The sequence below is a fragment of the Enhydra lutris genome, unplaced genomic scaffold, assembly GCF_002288905.1.
Source record: "Enhydra lutris kenyoni isolate GAN:26980312 unplaced genomic scaffold, ASM228890v2 scaffoldscaffold3, whole genome shotgun sequence".
In the NCBI taxonomy this organism is placed as follows: domain Eukaryota; kingdom Metazoa; phylum Chordata; class Mammalia; order Carnivora; family Mustelidae; genus Enhydra; species Enhydra lutris.
The window spans coordinates 45394649-45414624 of NW_019154087.1; the positions used below are offsets into that span (position 1 = coordinate 45394649).

The 19976-nt window shown below is 46.2% G+C and overlaps 1 protein-coding gene across 4 annotated transcripts in view; it reads left to right on the plus strand.

Moving 5' to 3' along the window:
• Positions 1 to 18823, plus strand: part of LOC111153576 (transmembrane protein 131-like) — a 156170-nt gene extending 137347 nt beyond the window's left edge. Inside the window, exons 27-35 of one of the 4 annotated variants that reach the window (XM_022512696.1) lie at positions 6199 to 6323; positions 8031 to 8197; positions 9269 to 9451; positions 12071 to 12149; positions 13301 to 13383; positions 14034 to 14154; positions 15190 to 15281; positions 17595 to 17734; positions 18412 to 18823. In XM_022512696.1, coding sequence (XP_022368404.1) covers positions 6199 to 6323; positions 8031 to 8197; positions 9269 to 9451; positions 12071 to 12149; positions 13301 to 13383; positions 14034 to 14154; positions 15190 to 15281; positions 17595 to 17734; positions 18412 to 18687 — 1266 coding nt within the window. In that variant the 3' untranslated portion in view covers positions 18688 to 18823. The other 3 variants (XM_022512705.1, XM_022512713.1, XM_022512721.1) reach the window with 3 other exon arrangements.
• Positions 18824 to 19976: the final 1153 nt, after the last annotated feature.

The window sequence follows — 19976 nt, forward strand, 5'->3', positions numbered from 1 at the left end:
CTTTTAAGGACAAGACATGTCCAGTAGTTAAGTGCCCCAATCAGTACAGAGTGGAAGGGATTTCAGAGAGCGAAAAGTCAGGTGAGCCTGCAGCGGGCACAGGAAGCTCCTAGAGGAGGAAGAAATGCGGACAGGCAGAGAAGGGAAGGTGGGCAGTGGCCCCACTGAGCCCCATGGCATAATCAGGAGGAGTAGGAAATCATCTTTGGGAAGAGGCTCAGTCAGGAGTAATGTGAGGGAAGAGTGGGAGTCATTCCCAATGGCAAAGGCCTTGGCTCACCAATTTCAAGTTTGGACCTTCTCCGCTCTTTCTCGGCTGGAAGCGCTGACAGTGAACTCGGCAAGCCCAAGAGTCGGAAGTGACGATGTCTGTAGAGAACCAGAGCATGGTTGCTTGTCTGCTAAGGAACTTCAGAGTCCCAGTCTTAAAAGCACGTGTGTCCAAACAGAACATCTTTTTGGAAGATTTGGCTTCAGGGTGGCCAGTTTAGGGGACTCTGGTGCAAAGGACAGGGAGTAGGGAAGGTTTCTGGACTGGGGGGGTGGATGGAGTGAGGGTGGGTAAAAATTGGAAAACAGCCTTGAGGCTGAGATTTTCTTGAAGGTCATAATAATGTTTTTCAATTCAGGTTTTCAAAGATGGGCAGAATGCCTATTACAGAGATTATACAGCGCAGTTTTGTAAATGCTTGAATGAATGTGTGAATAATGGATTTTTGGAGGATCAGTGTGAACGTTTTGGAGGCTGGGCTGGAGGGGGCAGGAATGGACACCAGCTCTCTTCTAACAAGGAGGCTGTTACTCTACTGGGAGGTGTGACGTAAGGCTGCGCTTGGGCAGGAGCAAGGGGGAAGGACAGGAAGAGTAGGTAAGAGTCTAGAAGAAAAACTAACAGGATTTCCCTGTCCCTAATTGCATAAGGAGAGGAACTATCTTCTCTTACATAACTGTTTGCAAAAATAACTAAGTTTTAAGTCCAGCTAATGAGAAGATGGAGAATTCTGACTTACACAAGGAGTACATTTTTCTGTTTACCAAAGTCGTGTTGCATGTTAAGAGCATGGACTTTGCAGCCAGACTTGTTGGGTTTGAATCCTGGTCGTCATTTATTTGCTCTGGAACATTGGGTGAGTTACTTAATGCTGCAGTTTCCTTATCTGACACATGAGGGTACTAAGAGCATGCCTACCTCCTAGGGTTGGGAGAACGGCTGAGTTAACGTGATAAATGCTTGGAGTAGCTCAAGTACCAAGCGCTGACAAGGGGTCAGTCCAAAGGGAATGACTGTGTGATTGCGACCAACAGCGGGAGTTACGGAACCAGAGAACTGGGTCTTACATGGCAAACTTGGGCCTAGAGCTTGAGATGTGGGAGCCGTGGAGGTTAGAACTGAGAGGCAGCACCGAGTTCTCTGCGGTGTGTGTGCACAGGGAGAGCGGGGCCTGAGCATGATGCTGGGTGGTGGTGAAGCTGCAGGTGGCCTGAGGGTGCAGGTGTAGCAGATGTACAGAAAGCGAGGCCCTTGAGACTATGAAGGGCCATGCTCTTCAGAGCAGAAAGCAAGTCTGTGAATTTGGGGGAGGAGGGAATGGGTGAAGTAAAGAAGTGAACCTCAGCAGCCTCTTGCCAGGGACTTCAAAACTTCCATGTGGCCCTGCTGTGAGATGGAAACCAGCCGTGAGATGGAAACCAGCCCTGAGATGTGACCGTGCGGTGGCTGACGGCCTGCATGCTGGGCGGAGCAGCCAGGACTCGCGCCAAGTCCGCAGGTCCTTCTGAGGGCCCTCAGGAGGTGGGGGGCCCAAGAAGCCCTGCCCTGTGGTGCTTCCATGAGTGGGCGCCATTCCTGGACTTCAGACACCGCCTCCTACCCCACCCCCACGCCAGACTCAGCCCTCTACGCTTGTGCCCTGACTCAAGGCACGTTTCTTAATTTCTTCCTGTTGTTTTCTTCTCTGGGTATTGTCACCATTCGATCTTTGGGGTCCCGGGCCTTGGCTTTTCTCTATCCCAGGAGCTCAGACATGGCTTGTACACAGTCCCAGTGATTGCGTAAGCTCCTCCTTCCTTTTCTGGTCCGGAGCCCGTACATCTAAAGATGGCAGCCAGCCTGCAGGAAAGCTGCGGGGAGTTGGAGGATCTGGGGGACCGTAGACCTCATCTTTTTTTTTTTTTTTTTTTTTACTGTCTCTGTGACTCACTCCCAGTTTTGCTAAAAGCTCTTCTTTAAAACCCTGCGAGTATGCTTTCCATTTCATTGTTCATTTGGAGAAATCGTTCTCAATAAACACATTCCCAAGGGCAGTACTCAATGTTTGTTTTTCTTGTACATTCTTAGGGCCTAACTTTGCAGCTTAGAAAATTACATAAATCTGTCTATAGTATGTGGAAACATTCCGCTAGATTTATTGGCAAAGAAGGTTGAAGCCCAGATTTGAGAGCTACAAACTAAATTTTAACCTTAACCCTGCTGTTTTATTTTTTTAAAGCAGATTTTTCTTTCTCAGAAAAGGAACTCATGATTATTACAAAAGCATAGAAAAGGGGGTGAGAAGAGTCTATACAAAATGAAATACTTTGTACATTTTTCTGTATTTTTCATGCAACTTTTTAAAAAACTCAGGACCATCATTATGTATAGGTAGCTTTCTTAATAATGTTATAATTCTACACTTTCTCATGTTCAGAACAAGGGGAACTTTGTTTCCAGTGGTTATATAACATTCCATCATTTAACTATGCTCTAATCCTAAACCATTCTCTTGCGGTCAGACATTAAAGTTATTTACAGCTTTTTATTTTCATAAATAGCACTCTGATGATTTACATTGTTCTTAAGTCTTCCCTATATACCTGAAGAATCCTTGTTAGAGATTTCTAGAAGTAGAATTGAAGAGTGTCTTCCTGCGTGCCCCAGATTGCTTTCTGGAAAGGTGGTCCCAATTCTCATTCACATCAATGCCGTGGGACAACGCTGGCTTCCCACCAGCACTGTGCATTGTTCCTTGCAAAGTCTTGGTCAGTATGATGAGAGAAATTTTCATTTTCATTCCAATTTGCATCTCTTACCAGGGAAAAGTGAGTGCTTTCCTTCCTTTACTTTTTTGCAAAATTCTAAAAAAATAAGTAAAAAAATCATCCATCCAAAATCCTACCCCTGAAATCTCTCTCCCTCACACCCTTCTTCCTTACCTTCTTTCTTTTTTATAATTCGGAACTGAATGTCTTACCCAGTTCCACTTTTGCTGCCCAGAGGCAGACTCTGTTAAGAGCCCTGTCTCCCCAGCCCTCTCCCTCCCCAGACCTCTCCTAGTGTCTACAGACACAAATAGGCAGTATAAACACACTTGTGTTTTTTAAAACCAGCACGGAAAGATGAGCTACAAGCTGATCTATAATTTTCCTTTCCTAAAAGCATACTTTATTATTAAATATTTTGGATGGAGTCTTCATGGTTTTTAGCCTTTTATATTTCTTTTGCAAATTTGCATGTCATGTCAACCCACTTTTCTGTTGCCCATGTTTTTCTTATTTTCCGTCAGAACATATGGCACGGTATTGACTGCCTATTAGAAGGAGTGTGTGGTTTTTTTCCTTCGTCTGCCCTTCCCTCTTATTTTTTATTTGCTGTTACTTCTGTGCAGCAGCTCGAAGAATGTTTTGTGGAGTCAGTGATTTCTCTCCTTTGATTTCTTTGTTTGCTTTTATTGAAGTTTCAGGAAATCTTTTTATTTGCCTGCCGCGTAATCAGTGAAACTGTTCCTTCTAGCAGGGATTTCCAAGAACTTCACGAATTCAAGTAATTCAATAATGTGAGAATAGGACATCTTCTATAAAGTGCTGGCTCTGTGTCAGGTTGTTTGCTTCTCACAACAGCCTATTGAAGAAGATGCAGGAAATGGAGGCAGAGAGAAGCTGAGTGACTTGCTCAAGATCGCACAGCCAGTAAAAAGTGTGGGGTGAGCTTCAGTCCAGGCTGTTTGACCTCAGAGCTGCAATCTTACTTGCAACTCTCCCTGGGCTCTTCCCCTGGTTGGGCCCGCCTCCCCCTCTGTGAAACTCCCTCTCCTCCAAAAAGCAAAGAGCCAGAGTCTCCTTTTATTCTCCCTTTCATTTCTTGACCGGTCTTTTGCTTTGAGTCTCTGGTGTCCTCCCCTGCCCACCCCCCCGCTCCCACCTTCTCTACGTCCAGGGCTGGCCTGTTCACCTCGAGCCCAACCGGGGCCCTTCTTCCTCACTGCTGTTCTTCCCTCCCTTGCTTTCCCCTACCACACGCACGTGTGCACACACACACAAAGGCCATTCATTCGTTTTTCATTCCTCTATATGTCCTCTGTCTCTTCCCCCTTTTGTCCACACTCTTTTCTGTGCCCCACTTTGTTTGCTCATGGATGTTGCTTCTCGGTCATTCCACACACCCAAGTCCAGCGTGCTGAGCACTCTTGGGGTAATTACTCTGGCTCATATTCAGAGACAGCAGCCATGCCTCGGACCGCCGTGTTCCACATCTCTGTAGTCCCTCTAGTTTGCACAGAATGGCATCTCTCGCCAGACTGATCGGAGAGAGGCAGCCAAGTGTCATAGCGGCCGCTGACCAGTTCACTCTTTCTCTGACCCCTCTTAGAAACAGATCCTTTCTTTGTATGTGACTCTCGATGGACAGAAAGGCTCAAGGACTTCTGTGATGAACAGTCTTTCTTGGCCCCAGGAGAGGGGAATCCTTTTCTCTCCCAAAGCTGGAAATACACAAGGACCAGTATATGAATAAATATGGTAGATAGCCAATGTTTAACTTTGGAGAATGTCTGATCATACGTTATTAATGTGTTTGTTGAGCCTCAAACTTCAGCAGTTAGCATTAAGATCCTGTAAGATGGGGCTTTGTGTGTTTAACCTGTCTTGTTTTTAGAATACCTTCAGAATCAGAAAAAAGTTAACACATACTGGGGGAGAAACTAAAGGAGTATTAAGGAAAAAACGAAAATCCCATTAGTCTGCCACATGTGCAGTACAATTTCATTTTCAGTCTAGTGTGTATTGTAGTAAGCCTCCTGCTTTAATAGATACCTGAGGCTTTGGGTACCTCAGATCTGTAACATGTAGGCATTTGAAACCTCTTATTTTTCTTCTTCCAAGTCATGTGTGTCAGGCAAGTTTATGTTAGAACATCCTGCATTTTCCAGCTCTGATTCTTGGACCAACCTTCTCAAAAGAGAAGGTAAAATGAGCTGGGCTTTATTCTTTATGAAATGTGAATCCTAAGGGTCCGTAGGAATATACTCACCGAGTTGGGGGATTTGCTTCTGGGAGGTCCCCAAGGATGCAATTTTCGGGGTCTCCATTTGTGAGCTCTGTACCACCTCCCACACGACAACAGTACCTGAGCTTTAAAGGGGCAGAGGGGTGGAAGGAAGCGAGGGAGAGTATAAGAGGACTCCAAGGCAGGAGCTGCTTCAGAACGCTCTTGGGCAGGGGACTTCTCCTCCCCTTGGGCCAGTTAACAGACTGTGCCTAACATAAAAGGAAAAGGCCCAAATTAAAAAAACAATTATGTGTGTGTGTGTGTGTGTGTGTGTGTGTATGTATAAATATGCATGAATATATACATATGTAATTTTTTAAAATTTGTGTACACATAGAATGGATAGATATATATGTATTTCATGCTAAATTAAGATTTGCAAAACCACATTTAAAAAACATCAAACACATTCTTATTTACAAAAGCTTAAACTATTTGACGCACTCAATGGATATCGGCTGTCTCCAAAAGTTTTTCCGTAAACAAATAAAAACAGCACTGGACGAATTATCCCTCCATTGAGTTTTTACATGACTTTTCTTCCGTAGTAACTCATGTGAATTGCACATACCAAATTAACAGGTGAAGTCGGAGAATTTATTGCTGCCGAAGTTAACAGCAAGCTGACCCTAAATTGCTAACAGATGTTTTTCCTTTTTAGCCCCCTTTGGAATTCTGTAGGCAACAATTGTTTCTTCTTTTTGCCGGGAAGAGAGGTAGAGAAGGCAGGGGAATGAAAACAGACTGGAGATTGAGAAATGTATGTCTCCATTTTCACCAGTGTTGGAACATTCTGAATTTGTATAGAGTTGGTCTTCAAAAGTTTAAAAAAAAAAGTTTTTTAAATGTACATAGTCAGTTAAAACCTTTATTTAAGGTTTCTTTTTTTTCTGTAGCAAGAAGATCCTTATAGGAAGAAGAAGCTTCAGGAGAAAAAAGAAGGAAATTTACAAAATTTAAGTTGGAATAAAACTCGAACGTGTAGAAAAAACAAGAAACGGGGTGCTGCTCAGGTCTTGAGGTGTGTTCATTTTTACAGTCCCTTTAAAATGTTCCTCTTTTTTTTTATTCTATAATTTTACACTGTTAGCTGTTATCTTTTGGTCTCATTTTGGTGATGTTGGATGCTGAGAATAGAATATTGACGAAAAAGTCTGTTATTAAAATTAATATGTATTCTGGTTATATTTTCCTTTATATTATTAACTACCTGAAAGTGAATAGATTTTTTTGTGTTTTTAACCTTAAAAAAACACTCAAAGCTCTAGGAGGTTTTAAAGAAAGAGCACAAGGCCTCCTCTGTGCCCCGGCTTTCACCTGGCCCATGAAGGGCTGGAGCGTTCCTGCGGCAAGGGAGGGTGAGATCAACTGGGTGCCAGCAGGCCTCCCCTTTCCCGCGTTACCCTCGCCCATGTAGTGAAAGAGAAGAGTCACCATTCCCAGAACCTGAGGTTCAGTCCCGCAGAAGCTAGGTTCTTACACAGTTGGTAAGGGACAAGCTGGAATTGGTATTCTCCTTTGGAAACCTTGCTTCCTTAGGTCACTCAATCTCCCTGAGCTTTTGTTTGCTTATCAGTAAAATGAAGGCACTGGGTAGTGTTTATGCGGGAATCCCCTGTATTTTTTTTTTTTCAACAGGTTAGCAGTACCAACATTTTTTTTAAAGATTTTATTTACTTATTAGAGAGCACAAGTGGTGGCTGGGGAGTGGGGGGAGTCACAGAAGAAGGGAGAAGCAGACTCGCCGCTGATCAGGGAGCCCTGCCCCTGTTCCAGGCTCCATCCCAGGGCCCTGAGATCATGACCTGAGCCGAAGGCAGATGCTCAGCTGACTGAGCCACCCAGGCGCCCCAGTAGTGCACACATTTGGACTTCAAATCCCCAGACTATACCTGGGGTATAGTCTCTGAATTTTGATTTCTTGGGTTAGACTTCTAAACAGTCAACATGTGCCCAAGTTGAGAGACTCCAGTAGAGATGCTTTCTCCTGCCTTTTCCTCCCTGAGTCCACGGATGGAGCTTTTCTGGTGTCTCTTGCACTGACAGTGCCTCCTTCAAGAACCATAGTTTAATTTAGGAAAACAGTTCTGTCTCCCTGACTCCTGTGTGTGACTGTCCTTCAGCAGGGAATTAAAACCTAGCCTCTGGGCTTGAAAGCCTCTTTCCTCCTGAATAGTCCCTCCATCCTCACTGCTCTGGCTTTTGCTCCTTTTGAGTTCTGTCATCTGGGGATTTCTTTCTTGTAGGCTCAGCTAGGTATTTGCACGTGTTTCTGCCCAACTGTTCTCTAGTGGACCCAAATCTTCCTGTGGAAGGGGGGGCCCCACCTTGCTACAGTGCCGCTTGTCGTGGGAAGGGGACTCCGCAGTGCAGCCCACGTGGAGGCAAGGACCACCGCATGGGAAGCACATACGGTGCTGCTCACGGGGCTGTCCCTAGGTCCCGAGGCGGCTGCAGCCCAGAGCTGAGAGCCAGTGATTCGGCGTTGTCATGTTGTATGCGCTGCTGGCGAACAGTCAGCAGCTTCAGTAAAATCTTTAAAAAAAAATAATAAAACAGCAAAATCTTAGTCTTTTTTTATCCCTAACTCAGTATCTTCTCCCCCAAAACCCTAAGAAAAGAGGTCTTGAGTTGTTCTAGGTTCATATTTTCAGCTCTGATAAGTCTCCTGGATATCAAGGATGGATGGATGATAACATTCGGATGTGATCCTTTTTGATTCTTGTAGGCCTTCTGAGCAGAGTGAATTAAAACTTGTGTGTAGTGAATTTGAAAGGTCTGAGCTGAGCGGTGACATCCATGTCAGAAACTGGTGTATACAGGAAAATCCTGGGGAAGTCTGTAAGCCCGATGCTGGCATTGGAAACAGCTTACCGGCTTCACAGGGAGAGGCAGGTATGTAACTACAGCGAGCAGTGAATGCTTCTGTCGGAAGTTCGGTTCCTCCAGGAAGTATCCAGTGTAAAGCCGTGGGTGTTGAGGAGATTATCACTTTACAGGCATCTTAGCTTATGGAAGCCCGAATGGACAGCTGTCAGGATGAGACTGGAAACCTGATATTGTTTTGAACCTGGACAGCCTCGAGTGTTGCCTCCTCCTACCTCCTCCTTCCCCTAAAACCTGGCCATTCTCCACTCTCCCCATGCAGAGTGCTGAAGGCACAGTGCTTACTTACTCTCAGGGGTTGACCAGGAGAGAACTGTCTTCTCACACACCTGAGCCAGGTGGTTCCTATAGACCAGGCTGCTGGCCCACCCAAGAACGGCTGGGCAGTGTCTCTGGGAGTGGGAGGTAGAGGGCCCCCAGAGCTAGGTCCAAGGTAGGGCAGAGAATGGTGGGAGGCTCAAGGGCCATTGAAACTGACTGTACATGTGGAAGAGGTGGTGGGGAAGTTGTCATCCTCCCGGCTAGCACCTGTGTCTCCAGACACACGACTGCATCAGTGCGAGCAGGCTGGCAGACACACAAGCTGACAGAGTTAGTGAATTTCTCTCTCTGTCCTCTCATTCATTCCCTTGACACACCTGTGCCTTTTTGGTCTTACTGGAAGTTCTTTGTACCCACACATAAATAATACTTGGAAGCTCTTCGTGGAAATCTTCATAAAAGCGAGGGGGATATTACCTATAAATTTCCAATCTGGTTGAACAGCTGTTTGCCTCCCTGGAGTGTTTATTTCCAGAACCATCGTTAAATCATGGTTATCATTGATATGGACGGCCTGAGCCCCGGACAGGTAGGAGTGTCCATCCCTTAGGCAGAGTACACAGAGCTCATCACCCACCGTCCCTTCAGGTCCCCTCATTGGTCTCAGGTAACTTCTTCCTTCTCCCTGGATGAGCAGAGGGAGCCAACCCCGAAGCTGAATGTGGCCTCTGTCATAATGTCACCTCTCTCCTTTGAGGAGACATGGCAGCTAGAGGAAAATTGTTTAAATGAACGTGGTGTCTCTCTGCCTTCCTACAGAGAGCTACTACCCAAAGCCTGGGAAGAAGTGTGTGGAAAAGCCTTGCTCTGACTCCAGCTCGGACTGCGGCAGCTCCTCAGGCAGTGTGCGGGCCAGCCGGGGCAGCTGGGGCAGCTGGAGCAGCAGCAGCTCTGATGGGGACAAGAAGCCTGCGGTGGGCCCTCCGCACTTCCTGCCAGCTGGTGAGTCCTAGGGGCCGCCCAGGCCCTCCAAGCAGCCCTCCCCGCTGGCCACCTCCCGCCCTGCCCCTGAGCCCCGTACCAGGCCTGGATCTGCCTTCCAAGCCTGGAGCCCACGCAGGACCGCTGACTGGAGTATTGACTTAGCTGTGGATTTGATTCACTCTCTTGTTTTTTCCTCCTTCCTTTTTCTCCCCTCTGCATCCCATCATCATCATCATGGTCATCATCGTCATCGTGTCTGTCATTGAACTGGTTCAAAGAACATCCACATTTGTTTTAGTACTTGCACATTTTTATTATGGTAAAATAGTTGTAACAGAATTTACCATTTTTAAGCGCACCATTCAGTGGCGTTCAGAGCACTCCTGATGTGTAACCACCACCACCATCCATTCCTGGATCTTCTCATCAGCCCAGACAGACTCCACACCTTTAAATAAGGGCCATCCGGTCCCCACTCCCCCAGCCCCTGAAGCCTCTCCACCACTTCCTAGCTCCTGTCTTCCTGTCTCCAGTGATTACTCTGCTAAGTAGAATCACACAGTGGTTGTCCTTTTGTATCTGGCTCATTTCACTTAGTGTAATTTCTTCAAGGTTCCTCCGTCATTTCTTTTTAAGGCCCAGTAATATTCCATCGCAGGTACATGCAGCATTTAAATTATCCATTCATCTGTTGATAACCACTTGGGGTGTTTCCACATTTTAGCTCTTTGAACAATGCTGCTATGAACATCGATGTCCTCTCTTATTTTTGAGAAATTTGAAGATTTGGGAAAATTCAAAGAATTAACTTACTTTTGTTATATTTACCCTCTTTTTTTTATTTTTTAAAATTTAAATTCAATTAATTAACCTAGAATGTATTGTTTGTTTCATGGGTACAGGTCTGTGATTCATTGGTCTTCTATAATACCCATTCATTGGTTTTTTTTTTTTTAATCCTTATAGTTTGTCCCACTTTGGCCTCCTCAAGAGAATCACTGTCCACTCTCATGAACTTGGCATGTATTCTTTTAGTCCATACTTTGTTTACCTGCATACGTCTATCAACAGAGTATAGAACGTTTGTGACTTACATAAAGGAAATCATACTTCAGTATATCATTCTGCATCTTGCTTCTTTCACTCGGTGTTTTTTTAACCTCCATGACCATATAAAGATGGAGTTCATTCCTTTTCACTGTTGTTTTCAAAATAGTAAACTTAGTCTTTGTGTGAGGAAACGGTGTTGAGATTGAGAAGCTCACAAGTGTGAGGCCTTCATTTGCCTGTCACACTGGCATGGCTCCCAGACAGCCTTGAGAGGGAGAGCCAGTGGCCCTGGGCTCAGAGGGGTTGGCAGCTTGTTCCACACCCCAGTTTGCTCACCACCCAGAAACCCTGCCTTCTCTCCCAGACAGGCTGCTTCAGGCCACCAACAGCTCCCTTTGGCAGCCTCGGGGCTGTCTCTCTTCTCTGTCTCCTTCCAGTGGTGAGACCAATAAAAGAAGGTCTTATCTGAGAGATGGGGCACAATAGCCATAAAAAACCTACACGAGGCACCCACGTGTGTCTTCAGGCTGTGTTTCATTATCAGCTTCCCCACCCCCCAGGAGACTTTGAGACATTGTTTTCTTAATGATCCTCCATAAAATTTTAATATCACTGATACTCACTGTTTATTACTGGGTACTGTGCTTTAGGCACAAAAAGATAAGATATTGGTGCCCAAGAAACACAGCAGTCCTGCCCCCTCTGGAGGACGCTGCCATCACCCACAAGGAGACACGCACAGACTCAGATGAAGGCAGGCAGGCCCACGTGCTGGGAGAGCGGGGATGCATGTGGCCTGAGGGAGCTTGGTTTTCACAGCCTACACCAAGCACAGCTCCATCCACCACTGAAGACAAAGGTTGCCAGACAAAGCATAACTCAAGGTTTTTAAAAATCAGTCCTCAGTAACAAAGAATAGAAGTGCTGCTTTAGCTTGAGGAAGGCCAACGGGAGCAAGATGATAATAATTATTGATGGTGTTGCTGTACAATGGCTTAACGTGTAGTTTGTAAGTTGTCTGAAGGTTATGTACTATCGGGAAAATGTCCCCAGTATAATTAATGGTGTAAGGGACCGTAAAGACAAAGTATGTATGAAGCATGACCCCAGCTTTCCACACATGTGTACACACAAAAGAGTTTGTAAGGAAATACACCTCATGCTGAACGGCAGCATGATTGCAGATGACTTCCATGTTTCTTCTCTAAACTTATGTTTACTTCCATAGACTTCCTACAGTGTCACTTAAAAACTGCAGGGGTCAATTTATATTGCAAGATCTCTTTTATCAGAAAAATCCCTATGAGAAACTTACATAATATTAATGGTTTCAGCTTGTTTCCACAATTAAAACACTGTGAATCCGAAACTCATAGATTTAAATGTTGAGTTTTTAGTAAGTTTTCAATGAAAAGAGAAATATAATAAAGATTTTTAAAAAAGTGAAATTACTGAATATGAAAATCAGTCAGAAGTGAGAAGTCGCTCATTTGGGGTTAGTGATATTAGCAGTGTGCACTTTTAACACATAGTACAGTTGAATTACACTTACAAAACCTTGTGATAATTGTTTTTGCTTTTACACAGGAGACAGTGTTCCGCAAAACGACTTTTCTTCAGAAACTCCCATCTCCTTGAATCTTTCTCCTAACATCTGTAATCCCACGTAAGTTTCTTACTCTCTTGTTTTGACAGTGCGTTTTATATACTTAATGCTTTTTCTGTCATTGTGCTGCTGCTTTGTAGTTAGTTAGCAGTGGAAATAGGAAAGATTTTTAAGAAAGAAAGTAACTTCCAATTTTGCTATTAATTCAGCAAGCGGGATCCTTCTGGGTACATATGTTCCTTGTGGAGATGTCTCTGGGAGCCCCATTGCTGCCAGTGATATAGCCACATTAGAACACATCCCCTTTCTGGGGGGCCTAGATGGCACAGTCGGTAAAGCGTCTGCCTTCAGCTCAGGTCATGATCTCAGGGTCCCAGGATCGAATTCCGCATTGGGCCTCCATTAGGCTCCAGGCTCAGGCTCAGCGGGGAGTCTGCTTGTCCTTCTTCCTCTGCCCCTCCCCTAGCTCGAGTGCCGGTGCTCTCTCTCATACAAATAAATAAAATCTTAAAAAGAAAAAAAAAAAAAAAAAGAACCCATCTCATTCCTGAAAGCAGAAAGAGAAACAGCAGTTATTGTAGGGATGGGCATCGTCCCCTCCTCTGGGACTTGAAATAAAATGGAGCCCTGATGATGCAGGGAGTTTTACAGGACCCAGCCAGGTACTGACATCGTTAGGACTCCACTGTGTGATGGTTGCTGCCCCATCAGACAGAATAGGCAAGTGGCTCTTACTGAGCAGGACAAGAGGAAGGGATGCAGTAGCAGAGGGTTTTCGAGGGAGAACGTGATCACATTTCCGTGGGCTCCAGTCACATGGTGAGAGGACGGGGGCTGTCGTTACCATTAAGTAGATGCACGTGTGAAAAAGGAGGTTCAGCAGAGGGGGCGAGGCAAGCTGTCTGCGGGCTGTCTGCAAGCAGGGGCCTGCGCTACCTCAAGACTCACGCCAGCTGCCGGCTGGTGCTGGGCAGACGGGAACCTGCGGTGGGCCTCAGTTACACTGATTTTGTTGTTTATTGAAAACAGGCTTTGCTGGGTCTTGGAAATTTGGTAACCTTAACCCTTTTCTGGCCATGTGCCTTTGTGTCTCTAGCATTTATGTTTCTTGACGGAAGAATTCCTGTAAAACTCAAGACATGGTTGAATAGAGTTGGTACATCCTTTTACAGAAGAAATCGTAGATCTTCATTTTCTGGCTTTCTCCACAGAAACATGAATGATCTGCCACAGTATGCAGAACCTCCCTGTCCCAGCCTTCCTGCCGGGCCTACAGGTGTTGAAGAAGATAAAGGTAGGGCAGACTCTCACTCCAGACACAAGCCAGGGGTTCCTCCACATGGCAGGACAGGGAGCTTGTGGAGACGAGTAGGTTGGGGGCAGGGACTGGGCCCGCTGGTCCAAGCCATGTCACTGGGCTTCCGTGCACCGGCCCTCAGGGCCCGTGTCATCAGGGGCCTCTGACTGCACTGCCTCTGCCTGGTAGGCGAGGCTCTTGCATCTCCTGTCTCTTCTAGTGCCTGCTTCCCGCATGGCTAAGGTCAGGGATTGTGGCAAGATCAGCCTGGTGCTTACTCCCGATGGCATCACTGAGCTCTAATACACTTGTTTTTGCATGTATAAATTCTGCTAGATGTGAAAACTGCCCTCCATCTTGGAGCCGACTTTGAGAGCATGGGCTTCTGTGCCGTTCTTTGGATACATTTTGGACTTGCTATGGTTGAATTGTCAGTGGAACAGTGGCATTCTCCTTAGACCCCATCTTCCTGCTGTATATCCTATAAGTATATCCCAAAAGGGATCAGGAAAGGCAGAAATGGTCAGCATGTGTGGGAGACTTGCAGGAAGTGTTTTCTAGAAGTAGAGAAGGAATGTTGTAGGAAGGGTGGGATGCGGGCTGAGGAGGGAAGAGGGTAGATTGAGAGGACTTGTTCTCTTCCTCAGGTCTTTACCCAGCTGGAGACCTGTGGCCCACGCAGCCTGTGTGTGTGACAAGCAGCTTCAACTGTGCTGTGGAGAACAGCGTGCCTGGCGTGATGCAGGGCCCGGCTCCCATGCATAATAGGTACGGACTCCCTTCTCTGGTCATTGCCTTGCTTAGCCCAAGGACTTGCCGAGGGGATTGGAGTTCAGTCTGTTAGGTGGGCCTTACAAAACTGGGGGCCAGGCTTCCTTCCCCAGTGCACCTTAGCTGGATGTCTCCATCTGCCTCTTGGAGTTGCACTGTGATGTCTTAGAAAATAACAAAGCAGGAGGGAGAGAAACATGAAAGGAAAGAAGAGCAGAGCTGTTGACCACATCATCACTTTCCTCAGGCTGAAAAGATGGTCTGTTAATAGAGGCTGGTTTGAAAACGCAGTCACTCACAATTCCTACCACCTGATGGAGCAGTGCTTTCCACTTTTCCATGGCATCCATCATGAACACATTTAAAACGTTAAGAAAGATCAGATAGTTTGCGTATTGAAAGGCCGTTCCACTCGAGCTATTTCTTTAATTCGCTGTTGGAAGTCAAAGACGTTCAGCAGTGAGAACGTGAGAAAATGTTGGCATCTCTGTCTCATCACAGAATCTGAAGTTTTCTTTTTTGGTTCCTTTATTACAGTGGTATTTACTCTTTTCTATCTGTCATGAGACTCCAGTTTGTAACTGTGATCAAAGTATCTGTTGTGAATCAGTCTTGATGGTTGTGGTTCCCCCCCACCCCCTGGAAAAACAACGGCCCTGCTGGGGGGTGGGGCACTTTAGAGCAGTACCTGCAGGTGTTGGCCAAAGAGCCTCGGGGTAGTGCAGTCCTCTCCCAGAGTGCTCCAAAAGCCACAGCCTTGGATCTGCCTTGGGTTAGAGTTAGCCCACCCAGGTGACCAAGGAAGCAAGCTCCTCGCCTGAGCCGTCCATCCTACCAGGCTGAGTCATTGGTGGGGAGCGTTTGGTCGGTCGGGAGGTCTTTGATCCCATGACTCAAGAAAGTACATCTTTTCTCTTCCAAAACTGAGGGATGAGCAGTGATTAGGGTGCTGGGTCACAAAATCGTTTTCCTCTTTCTTTACACGGTCTTTTGACGTCCTGTTTCTGAAACGAGACCTCTTGTGTTTTATAGCAGTTTCATTGACTGGAGCGCAGCCTGTGAAGGCCAATTCCCCAGCGTGTACTGTCCGTTGGAACTGAATGATTATAATGCCTTTCCGGAAGGTAAAAGCTACTTGAACGATCTGATGCCGTTCTTTTACTCAGAAAAGTCAAAGCAGGAAGCGTGTGGGCCTGAGGCATTAACTGCAGAAGAACGTACTTTCTTAAAGCGACTTAGATGTAATTGACACAGAACGTTGTATTAGTTTTAGGTGTACGACATAATGATTGGCCTTTAGTACGTACTGGGAAGTGACGGCTGCAGTCTAGTCTAGTCATCACCCATCCTCGAACATGGTCACAAATGTTCTCTCTTGTGAGGAAAACTTTTAAGGTCTCTCTTAGAGCATTTTACAAATACATGAGAGGATATCGTTAATAACTCTGCTCACCACGACCTTACATTATATCTCCAGTCCTGACTCATCTTATCACAGGGAGTTTGTACCGTTTAAGCACCTTTGCCCATTTTGCATACATCCCACTCCCCTCCACCCCGACCCCTGCCTCTGAGAACCCAGTCCATTCTCCATATTCATGAGCTTCGTTTTTGGTTGTCCTATGTCTGCTAGGAATGTGCCTTTAAAAACAAAACAGATGAGCATAGGGGAAGAGAAGGAAAAATAAGACGAAATCAGAGAGAGAGACAAACCATGAAGACTCTTAACTCTAGGAAACCAACTGAGGGCTGCTGGAGGGGAAGTCGCTGGGGGGATGGGGTGAATGGGTGATGGCATTAAGGAGAGTGTGTGATGTGATGAGCACTGGGTGTTATGTGCAGCTGGTGAATCACTAAATTCTCCCCCTGAAACTAATCATACACTGTATGTTAATTACATTGAATTTTTTTAAAAAAAGAAAAATGCGCCTTTAACAGTGAGAACCTTTGAGAATGACCTTACAGGCAGCTGCCGAGTAGCTTCATGTGGGTCCAGTTGTGCAGGCCTGCTGTGTGAAATTCAGATGGCCTCACAAAGACCTCTCAGCCTGGCTGTCTGGGAGTTTCTGCAAGCAACCCCGATCTATTTCGTCCTTTGGATTTGGTAGACCTGGGTCCCTTGGATTTCCAGGGACCTAAGATTGTAAATTATCCTTTGGGAGGCTGAGGCTTTAGATGTTTGCTATACTTTCCAGGCAGACAAGTCCTGTGTGAAGTGGAAACACGCACGTGCTTATTCCTCAGCGGGGTCCAACTCTTCTGACCCTGAGTGGTGCCGCAGAAAGATGGAGTGAAGAGCCAGGAGGGGAAACTGGGGGAAATGGCTGGTGCTTGGGCTCAAGCATCGGTAATGATAAACAATAATAGCTGTGAGATTTCCCTGATAAGCTGCAGAGTGTTCTTCTTATATATTACAGAGTGATCACGGTTTCTCATAGTGGGGCTACCTGTTCAGGGAAGCTCTAAGTGGCCTGAGGAGATGGCGCTCACTGGAGTCTGATACCTGCCTTGCTCCATGCTAACCACAGGGGTGTTGTGGTGACTTCCTTCCCGGGCTTGGGAGGCTCCTGTGTATCACAGCAGCTCCCCGTTAACCCCAGGTTGTGTTTTCTGTGGTTTTGGTTACCGCAGTCAGCTGCCTTCCACAACAGATGAATCTCCTGCTCATGTGTTGTCGGAAGGTCTCTAGTAGCCTGATGCTCTGTCACAAGGTCTTTCCTTCACCTCCCCTCACCTCCTCATGTAGGCAGTTTACTATCTCTCAGCATCCCAAGAAGGGTGGGTGTGGTACAGGATACTCTGAGAGGGAAAGAAAAGGAAGGCACATTCCCATAACTTCTGTTACAGTGTGTTGTTATTTTATATTTTATTAGTTAATCTCTTCCTGTGCCCACTTTATAAATTGCACTTTACCCCAGGTATTTATGTATAGGAAGAAAACATAACGTACATAGGGTTCAGGAGGGTCCGCGGCTTCAGGCATCCGCTGGGGGTCCTGGAACATATCTCCCGTGGCTAAAGCAGGGACAGCTATACCTTCCTACTTAGCTAAGAAGTGCTGGTTTCATATTGCTCTGGTATCCATACAGTGTACGTTGCAGGAAGCTGAGGTCGGCCCAAAAGGTAATAAAAGCAAATGTTAAGGGCTGGTAAGAATCCTGACACGGGTCCAGTGCGCAGGAGTCTTGATTAGAAGGCCTGTCTGTCAAATCATCAAATACAGAACATCAAGCCCAGAGGAAGGACCTTCCTTCCTGAGGGCTTCCCAGGTAGCCTATCTTATCTGCTAAATAGTTTTAACCTTGAGAATGACAGTGTAAACTACTCTGGTCTTTACCTCAGAGGTATGGGAAGGCCTTGAAAACTTTTGGCCTGAGCGTGAGAATTCAGATCTCACCGTAAAAATGTTTACCTGTGTTGTCTTCCACTTTTTGTAGAAAACATGAATTACCCCAATGGCTTCCCTTGTCCTGCCGAAATTCAGACAGACTTTATGGATCACAGCTCTCCATCTACCTGGAGCCCCCCGCCCAACATGCCGACTGCCTGGGGACACGCAGGTCTCCTCAATTCTCCGGTCAGTGCTGTGACCCCGGGGCAGCTCCAAGTTCTTTCTGGTCCTTCTTTAATCCTGGTCTCACTTTACTTCAGGGTCAGGTTCAGATCTGCCAAAGCCTGGCTTGTGTCCTTTCAATCGCAGAAGCCAGGCTAGCCACCCTCTGAAAGAGCCTTAGGTGTAGTCAGACAGGTGGGGGCTCGCAGACATGGGTTGTCTAGCTGCCCTGAAGAGAAAGGCCACCCAGAGGACACGGAGGAGCAATGATGGGTCGATAAAATTGAATTCGGGCTTGGAAGCCCTCTGTGACCCAGCTGTGTCTCTGTGGTCCTGTTGACATTTTCCTCTGTGCTCAGAGAGGGTCACTCACCGGTCCATGAGTGGGTCCTGAGGGCTTCCTGCCTGTCAGCACCCAAGAGCCCATGCCTCCTCACTCTGGCATCCACTCAAGACATGTTTTACAGATCAAGGGCATTTGACCTAAGGGTTCTTTCTTGGGTTGAAAATAAGTTTATCTAGGAAGATGAAGATTTCACAATACTCTGAGAAAAATGGCTTTGAGGCAACCCAGAGGGTTGAGAATAGTTTAATGACTTTCCAGTGACTTGGATGGGTAGCACTGTGGTGTCCAACTTTGATGTTGCCTTTCTAAAATTTCTAAAAATTTCTCTTTTTCCCCCTCCTCATGTACACCTCAGCCCTACCTCACAAGCACCCGAAGCTTGTCTCCAATGTCTGGACTTTTTGGTTCCATCTGGGCCCCACAAAGTGACGTATATGAAAGTTGCTGCCCCATCAGTCCCACCACGGAACATTCGACTCACATGGAAAATCAAGCTGTCATGTGCAAGGAATACTACCCAGGGTTTAATCCGTTTCGTGCCTATATGAACCTGGACATATGGACTACCACGGCAAACAGGAATGCAAGCTTCCCACTGTCTAGAGACTCAAGCTACTGTGGGAATGTGTGAAAAGAATTTGATTTTTAAACAATGTGAATAAAGAGGCTTGTGTTTTGATTACTAGCGTAAACTGGTTGTTGAGATAGATTATGACATTGGTGGATATTTTGGCACTTTTATATGAAAATAAATTTTTTTAATGAAATCTGGGTGCTCTGGTTTTTTTTTTTTTTTGACCATTACAAGTCACTGGTAGGAACTTCAGCATCCATATGTCATAATTTCTTCATAACTCAAGAAGGGTGACAGATATGCCAAATGTTTTAAATTGGGAAAAGGGGGACTTCTAAGAAGGTAAGAGTTGAGAACGGAGGGACTGCTATGGTTCTCCCTCCTTGGGCATCAGAATCCTTCCCCCACCCCCCCACCCCCGGGGAACTTCCAAAATAACATTTATCTGGTGACATTCCCAGAGATTCTGATCGAACTGACCCAGTGCTCGAGCCACCAAGATTTGGCTTCAAGTTCTCCACGGACTGCACCGCGCAGCCGGATCGGGACGCCCGCTAAGCAGCTTGTTCCACTGCCCGGACAGACCCTGCTCTGGGTGGACGGTGGCTCTTTCCAGGCCCAGTGGTCATGGCAGCTGGGCGAAGCAGAGAACCAAGCACTGCCTTGCCTGTTCAGCAGAGCGAGAATGTTCCCTCCCCTCCGTCCTGCCAGTGTGGGGGCAACAGCAGCAGCGGGCACATTCTGGTAAGTGTTTGCTTCCCCCCTGAGTGAGCAGGCTTTTTCCAAATGCAACAACAGGAGAGTTAGGTAACCAAAGCAGGTTTGCCAGGCCAGTGTGTATCTGCTTGTCAGTGATTTTAGAAATCCATAAGATGGTGAAAGAGTCTGTGTGCATGTGTAAACTTTGGAAACATTTTTAACTTTTAATAAAAACTTCTGATTTTTCATTTTGTCTTTATTGGAAATTTAGTAGGAGAGTGTTTCGAGTGGAGTGCTGGGTATGCTGGCTTTGGAGTTCTCTTGGCCATGGCTGCCGGGGCAGGGGCGGGGAGGAGTGTGGTGGGGGAGGGCTGGGACAAGGAGGGCAGGCGTACTGCAGACCTGGGACTGCCCTTCCATGAGACTGCTTCCCGGCATGCACAGCTGCCAGAGACTACTCAGGTGGCCAAGTTCCTAATTTGGGTAAAGCAGACCTCCCACCCCCAATGGTGAATAATGTTAAAATAATTTGGATTCTAGGTATATACCCAAAAGAATAGAAAGCAAGGACTTAGAGAAATATTTACATACCCATGTCTATAGCCACATTGTTTACAATAGCTGAAAGGTAAGAACAACCTAATTGT